Source organism: Pleuronectes platessa, chromosome 18 (genome assembly GCF_947347685.1).
Source record: "Pleuronectes platessa chromosome 18, fPlePla1.1, whole genome shotgun sequence".
NCBI classification, from domain to species: Eukaryota; Metazoa; Chordata; class Actinopteri; order Pleuronectiformes; family Pleuronectidae; genus Pleuronectes; species Pleuronectes platessa.
In genome coordinates this window covers 21,651,576-21,659,361 of record NC_070643.1, presented here as the reverse complement: position 1 = coordinate 21,659,361, position 7,786 = coordinate 21,651,576, and the positions used below count along the sequence as shown (strand labels likewise).

The window sequence follows — 7,786 nt, the reverse complement described above, 5'->3', positions numbered from 1 at the left end:
AAAATAAAATAAATAAAAATCACGTCACTGTTTCACTCCTGTTTGACTTACCAACATTTTGCATTACCACCATTTGTCCACTGGAGGACGCTGTCAGCTGCTATGAGGGCCCACGCTGTCAATCTGGCTCTTCATCATAGACTGAAAATAAAAACTCCTCATTCTCCTTTTTAAAATCTCTGTTTTGTTGTTTCTCAAAACTTGTGGTTTGAACCTCACCTTCAACTTGATCAAACCTTTTAATTTAATTGTCTGGTCATCTCACACATATTTAATTATTACCTTCTAACCATAGTTTAAAGGTATAAATAAAGATTATTATTATTAATTTAAATTACATTAAAAACCTTTTTCAGCAAAAATCTCTCAGTTTCATTTCTTTCCTCAGCTATGATCATAAAAAAACCAGAACAGGTTAATTCATGTAGAATTCAAAATACTAAGAGTCGACTTCTCTGTTTTTTCTTTATGTGGAAAACGTGAAACAAAATAATGAACATTCAGGTCTGTGGTGTTATTTCTCATATTCTCATGAAACAAACTATCATAGATTCGAAAGTCATTTACTTTTTATATGACATTTTAAACTATTGCAAATTCAAAAAAATGGCATTATTAGTCAACTTAAATAAAATGTATAACTTAGGTACGAGATGAATGAACAAGCAAAAATCCCTTTGACACGTCATAAATGTTCATATTTTACAAATAATAATTTAGAAATTACAAAATAAAAACAGTCAACAACCAAGTAAATGATAAATATTCCTATTGCTCATTGACAGAAACCATGAGGTGGAACTAACTCAGTCGGGACCTGTTGATGTTTTCAGGACTGAAAAGTCCGAGAGTGGCCTTTTAAATTGAAATCTTGTTTTTAACATCGTAACAGTGTATCTCTGAGTTATCGTATAAACTTCAGGTAAAGTTTTATGCTTCAAAAAGTAACTTGTTTTATAACGATAATGTCAGAAAAACCTCCTGACCAACATAAAGAGCTGCACGATAAACAAATAGAAAAAACTATTTTTTTTAAACATGTCAAGCAGCTTTTTGGAAATGAACCTGAACTGTATTCAAAGCAGCTTTATCCTGATGAGTGACAGGACTCAGATCAGTTTCTGAACCTGTAGGAGATGGGAAGCAGCTTGTGAGTCTTCTTCAGGCTCTGGACCTTCGCGTGCGTCTGCTCGTCCATGGTCTTGTAGCAGCGCCGGGCGTAATCCAGAAGCTTCTCCTTCGAGGCCTCGAACTCTCCGACCTCCGCCACCTGCACAGCAACAGATCAGTCATGTGGACATTTAAACCAGTTTGAAATGGTGACCCTGTAATGGGCACACGATACCAGGAGAACCACCTTCCACTAAAACCGTTCTCACACATGAGATGTTGGTTCTGTTTCACATATGAACAACACAGCAGGAGACGCTCCACTCGAGATGGGACACAGAAATCTGAGAGTTCATGTATCAACGACTTAGTAAAAGTTGGGACCTTCTCCGGGGCGACCAGCAGCAGCTCTGCGACCGGGGACGTGGAGGCCATGGTGTTGCGGTCCACGCCGTGGATCTGGAAGGCTCGGGACATGCTCCTCACCCGCTGGTAGGTGGTCAGGATCTTATTGTAGCGAATCAGAACGCCGTCTGGATCTTTAACTGAAGGAAGGAAGTGGTGAAAGAGACAGAAACAAACCAACAGAGACATTTAATGATGAGTCTTGTCTTTCATGTTCTCCCTCACTCACTCACTCACAACTCACCATACATGAACCTCGATCTTTCTGCCTTCATTCTTCCATCCGGGGTTTCGGCAAATTAACATATTTAAGACTTTTTAAGGCACCAAATTCTCATTATTACTTTTGAGACTTATAAGATTCACTGAAACCCTGTGATCCAGATTAACAGGTGGATCCAGGAATATGTTTTACTTTAATTTAGCATCAGCTGAGGTTGTCTGAGCACCTTCATGGTTCAAATGCAACCTAGAGCTGTTGTTCCATCTGGAGCAGATCCACACGTTTCACTGATTCAATCCCGGTTGTTAAACAGTTTCTTTTGTGTATTTAACAGTGAAACATTTCCATCCCCTCCGAGCCTCACCTCTCTGCCTCTCCCTCCCATGTGTGATCCTGAAGATCCTCCTCATCTTCATCCTCGGCTCCCCGTTGCTCCGCCCTCGGCCTTTCTTCTTCGACCCCTTCTCTGACTCCTCCTCCTCGTCTTCCTCGTCCTCCTCCTCCTCTTCTTCCACAAACTCATCGTCAGTGTAGTATTTATCTTCCTCCACGTGATACTCCTGCTTCACTGCAGACAGGAAAAATACATTGTAAGAGTTGAATTCTTCCACCTGACAGACGGATGGTGTCTGAAGCTTCCTGACCCGGGATGGCGGCGCTGCGGCGGCTCCGCGGCCCCACGGCCTGCAGCCGTTTGAGGGTCATCCCAGACCTGGTGGTCATGGGGGAGGGAGGAGAGGGGGAGGTGGAGGGCTGGACCTTTACATTCCGCTGGGCGTCGCCACACCACTCTGTCACTGCATGAATTATAGTCATCATCATGAAATATTAAAACCACAACGGCCACACGACACGTCTCCTGACATCTCACCCTCCGGACTCATGCTGACGATGAAGCGATTCAGCTGACAGCGCAGGAAGTTGCGTTCCTCCTCCAGCTCCTCGATGCGCTTCTGCAGCCAGGCGTTCTTCTCCAGGGCGACGTACAGGTGAGCCCGCAGGTTCGAAACCAGGATGAACGGGCTGTACTGGGAGTGAGGAGGCTCGTGCACCACAGGCTCTGCAGGAGGACGAGGGAAGAGTTCAGAACAACGAAAGATAGAATGAGAAGAAGAGAAGAAGAAACAGGTGAAGAAAATAATCTAGAGAAGAAATGAACAGCGCCTCTGATAAAGGTTTGTGAGGTCCAGGTTAATTTGAACTTTGACCTTCAAACCCCAAATTCTAATCAGTTCATCTCTGAGTCCAAAAGGTTCTTGAGATATTGTGTTTAAAAGAATGGGACGGTTGTATATCACAGAAACGATAATGCCTCCGGTCACTAGGTGTCACCAGTGCAGAGACAAAAAAACATAAAACATGATCTGTTGTGTGAAAACATCAACATGTGTTCATCCCGTCATATCTAGCATCTTCATAATTGATAGTAATTGATATGGTTTGGCTTTTGGTCTAAAATCTTAATTTATTATTACGATACAGGAACGTTTGAGGACTTTTCTATTTGTGAGGTCGCTTGATCTGATAAATAACAAATAACTTTGAATGATCTTGTTCCAGAGTTTGTGTCACGTGATAAATCCGATCACCGGTCGTACCGTCCATCATCGGCTGACCCTGGTTCAGGTCATAGGCCGCGGGTCGCTCCATGTTCTCCTCCAGGGGGAACGAGACCTCGTAGGCGTCCAGATACAAACCTCCTCCTCCTCCTCCTCCTCGTCCTCCTCCTCCTGGGGCAGCTGAGGAGGACTGTGGCATGTAGTGCTCTGACAAACACAACACAACACAACAGGACATAAGAGGCTGCAAAGTCTAAAACTGCTTGTGTTTATTACTCATAATGAAGTAAGTAGTTGATTTTAAGTTCAAGTCAAATAAGCAGGAACCTTTCAAGCACAAATACCAAATATTTCTGGATCCAGCTTCTCTGATGAAAAGATTTCTAAAAGATAAATTAGTTAAATCAGTGGTTTATATTCCTTTTGAGCGACATGCAGTAGAGAGCGGCTCGGGACTGAAAGGAAACCAACCGAGCCCGACCTGAACCCCCACAGGAGTTCTGTGTTGTTGGTTCTGAACCCGACCAGAACCCCTGGAGTACTACAGCTCAATAAACACAGTTCTATCACAAGATAAAGTTAACTTAGAAGAGGAGGTTATCACATGTTCATGTCAGATTCATTCAGAACCAGATGCTGTTCTCAAGACAACCACACTTCAGGGGCTATAATGAGATGACAATGTTGCATGATGGGAACAGGAAACTTTTGATAACACAACAGATAACACAAAGAGAGCTAATTCTTTAGAAACCAGAAGCACTCCTCCAGGGCCTCGGGACATTTGGACTGTTCTGTGTGAGCTCCTCTAGATACTGGGAGATCTCATGGGAGATAATGTGTCATTATCACGTCTGAACACTATAACATAAAACTGTGGAAACCATATCCATCACACTTCACCAGAATCTTGGATTGGTTCTAATAACGCTTCAGAACCCATAGACATCATATTTATAATAACATCAATCAAGTTAAAACAGAAGAAAGTGGAACTAAAAGCTTTGTTAGTAAATCAATGATTTAAACAATTGATCAACTTCACAGGGGCTTCAGATGAACTAGTTTCAGCTCTAATAATAACTTATGGTAAAGTTTATACAATTCATCAGGTTTATTTATAAACTCTACTTCCAACAAACATCAATACAATGGTCATAGTATAGAAAACAAAGTGTTAACTCTAGAGAAACAGGTGTAAACTAAACCTGATCAACAGTAAAGAGTTTGTAATAGTTTAGAAACATAAACTCAACTTTACTTTACTTTATAAAGAATTACAGCTAAAACAAAGACCAGTTCCTTGTCTCCGGTCAGAGGTCCATTAAGAAAAGTGCATATTGGAGGTTATGGTGACGCTCTGGGTGGGTCAGCGAGCTGCAGGGCGAGCACCCGTCGTGCACGTGGTGCAGTTACCTGGCGGGTGTGCATCGTCTCTGCAGTTTGGAGGATTCATGACGTGACAGCAGCAGAAGCAGGATGTTCCGATGAACTCGTTAATAAACCGCACTTCAGTTATACTTCAGTAATACAGCGTGAAAACGAGCCTCAGCTGCAACCGCGCGCACACGCTCCTCACCGCGCGCTGCAATTACCTGATTATAAGTGACGAGCACAGCTGTCTCAGGTGTGCACGCTCCACGCATGCGCACGACGCACCTCAGGCGTCGTAAAAACTTTATTCACAACGAGCATGCGGATTGCACATGATCAGCAAAATAAAAGTCTGCGATACACGTGGAAGTAAAATATAATAAAAACCTCCAGAGCAACAACAACATGAATTCACAGAGAATCAACAGCACACAATTCAAAACCATGTTAAAAGTCACTTATTCATTCAATTTCAATTTCATGTTCACCCAAAACTATAAAATGATATACTTGGGATTGTAGAAAAGGAAATGACATCATTCAAAAACCGGCTATACGATAATAACAACAATAATAATGATATAAATATGATAATAATATGTCGTGATTATCATTACAACTTTGTTTTTTCTGTTTATATTAATAGATCTGTCATAATAAATCTGTGATTAACTATTAATTCATAAAATCTTCCTTCATGGACTAATTAACGTGAAGCAGATATTGATTAATTTGATTAGTCAGTGTTTAAAAAGGAAAAATAAGATAAACTTTTAAACATGTGAGTTAGTAGAGTTTTAATTTATGAAAATTAATTTAAACTGCAAATCAGTGGTTTTCTTTTTTCATTCAGAGTGTTTTCATATTTATTTGTAAATAAACCGAAGAGGAAGAAGAAGACGAGACCGGAAGTAGGTCACCTGAGGGCGGGGCTCAGGTAGAGGAACGTAAACGCGGAAGTGAAAAGCAGCGGAAAGGATTAAAAACTTTAAATCAACGAACAACGAGAAGAAGTGAGTTCAAATCCAAAGTTACTGTTTTAATGTGGAAAGAATCGAATTGAGAGAAACGTTTGTGTGAAGAGGATTTGACCTGAATCCGATTCAACGTGTAAAACACCTGGATTCAGACGTTAGACAGAGTTCAGTGGAACCTAGAGGATCTATAAATATCCTCCATATCTACATGTGTCTGTATCTATAATATTAATACCAAATACAAATACTCAACTATTAACACGACTAATCAAATACAAGGGTTTTACAAAACCTCCGGACAATAATATTATAATAAACCATCTGTTGTTGTGGTGATTAATATATAATCTGCTGCGGTCACGTTATTCTCTTTAATTTTCATTACAGCGTGTAACAATAGTTTGTGTTCACATTTATTAAAACATCACAAACTACTACACATCAACTTAAAACTATTTTGTATTGTTTATCTTTTACATTTTCTCTCTTAACTTGAACCCACATCAGAGTAAACTTTCATATTTAGACCTGAAACATGCAACTACACTATATAATAAACTACATATTCTTATATATTTATATATTTATATATACATATTTTTCTGCTGTTTTTATATATACACATTTTATATTTTAAGGTACTATCCAATCCCTTTACTGGCTATACTAGCCCCATGCACAGACCTTACCACTACATATTCTTATATATTTAGATATTTATATATATATATTTCTGTAAATTTGTTCTCCGTATGTGATTTATGTATGTATGTCAGTGATGTGTTAAGTGTACAAGCTACTGGATGATCTGAATTTCCCACGGGATTAATAAAGTATCCATTTATCTATCAACTGCAGCTCTTAAGGTTATTTAAAGGCAGGTTATATATAAATAAACTAACATCACAGGGACTACAGTACATTATGTTTTTATTCAATCAGCGTCTGATTATTATCCAGCAGCTGCAGTTTTCACGTGAACCCGTGTTTCCTTCACATCCAGGAAACATCTGTAACATCTGTGTCCTCCTCCAGTTCCACCATGGGCCTCTGTGACGGCCTCTCTCACTGTAAAGTGGCTCTGGCCTTCGCCGTGTTGATGGACCTACTGGGTGGAGCCGCTCTGCTGGTGGGAGTCTTCGCCAACCTGGAAGTCAACGGACAGGACTTTGGAGACTTACTGGTTTATACTGGTACGTAACGCCCGAGGAGTTTGGATCAGAAGTAGAACTGTGGTGGTTTACACTTTGTCTAAATGCTGTTTGTCGATTGACTGAGAAACGATCATCGGGTGTGTTGCTGTGGCGTCTTGCAGGAGCCCTGTTCGTCGTCATGTCTCTGGCCGGCTGGGTGCTGTGGTACAGCGGCAACATCGACGGCCTGACGTCCAAGAAGGAGCTGGGACACATCGGCAGCGCGGTGGACCGCCTCGCTCGCAACCTCAGCCGCAAGATCCGCATCTACCGGGGCCACCGCTGAGCCCCGGACAGGAATACACCTCATTTTTAAACCCTCGAGTGTTCGATACCTGTGTTTGTCAGTATTAAGATGAGAAACAGACCCGGAATCAAACTGTGTTACAAGCTGGTCACAAACATTTAACCTGTTAACGTGTCTGTTACAAAATCATGAAAGTTCTTTAGTGTTTGAACGAGACTGAATTCAGCATCGGTCTGTTGATGGATTTCAATAAAAGCTTTTTATACCTCAGAGACAAGTTTGATTTTAATTCATCATCAACGATATAAAATCATCTCTGGTCACAACCAATCAGAATCAGGTTTATTGGCCAAGTAAGTTTGCACAAACAGGGAATTTGACTCGGTAAAGTGGCTCTCAGTTACTTACAAATAATACACATCACAAAACAAACATAACAAAACAAAACAAAACAAACATAACAAAACAAAACAAAACAAAACAATACAAACAGTCCGAACAGTGCGACGGTCTAAGAAAAGAAGTGCAGGTGTGCATATTACAATTATCCAGGGAGGGTGAAATAAGTAAACCTAATTAAATATAATTATAATATATATTATATTATTTTTAATATAATTTCGGGAGTAACTGTACAGTGGTTATTATAAGGATCCAGAGTTATTGCACAGTGCCACAGTGGGTTGGCTGTTCAGAAG

The 7,786-nt window shown here is 40.5% G+C and overlaps 2 protein-coding genes across 3 annotated transcripts; one reads left to right on the top strand and one right to left on the bottom strand.

Moving 5' to 3' along the window:
• Window positions 1–1,114: 1,114 nt before the first annotated feature.
• On the bottom strand, window positions 1,115–4,753 carry LOC128462066 (coiled-coil domain-containing protein 106). Its single transcript, XM_053447318.1, has 7 exons — window positions 4,714–4,753; window positions 3,337–3,504; window positions 2,610–2,798; window positions 2,383–2,535; window positions 2,103–2,306; window positions 1,495–1,655; window positions 1,115–1,270 (listed from the first exon to the last, which is right to left on the bottom strand). The coding sequence occupies exons 1-7, from the start codon at window positions 4,751–4,753 to the stop codon at window positions 1,115–1,117; spliced, it is 1,071 nt and encodes a 356-aa protein (XP_053303293.1).
• Window positions 4,754–5,579: 826 nt separating this feature from the next.
• Window positions 5,580–7,359, top strand: LOC128462070 (transmembrane protein 238). Of its 2 annotated transcripts, none has more exons than XM_053447322.1 (3): window positions 5,580–5,684; window positions 6,652–6,841; window positions 6,964–7,359. In XM_053447322.1, exons 2-3 carry the CDS (start codon window positions 6,691–6,693, stop codon window positions 7,125–7,127), a joined length of 315 nt encoding a protein of 104 aa, XP_053303297.1. In that variant the 5' UTR covers window positions 5,580–5,684; window positions 6,652–6,690; the 3' UTR covers window positions 7,128–7,359. The 2 variants fall into 2 exon arrangements, with proteins under 2 accessions (XP_053303297.1, XP_053303298.1); XM_053447323.1 differs by having other exon boundaries at window positions 5,591–5,684; window positions 6,684–6,841.
• The last annotated feature ends 427 nt before the right edge of the window (window positions 7,360–7,786 follow it).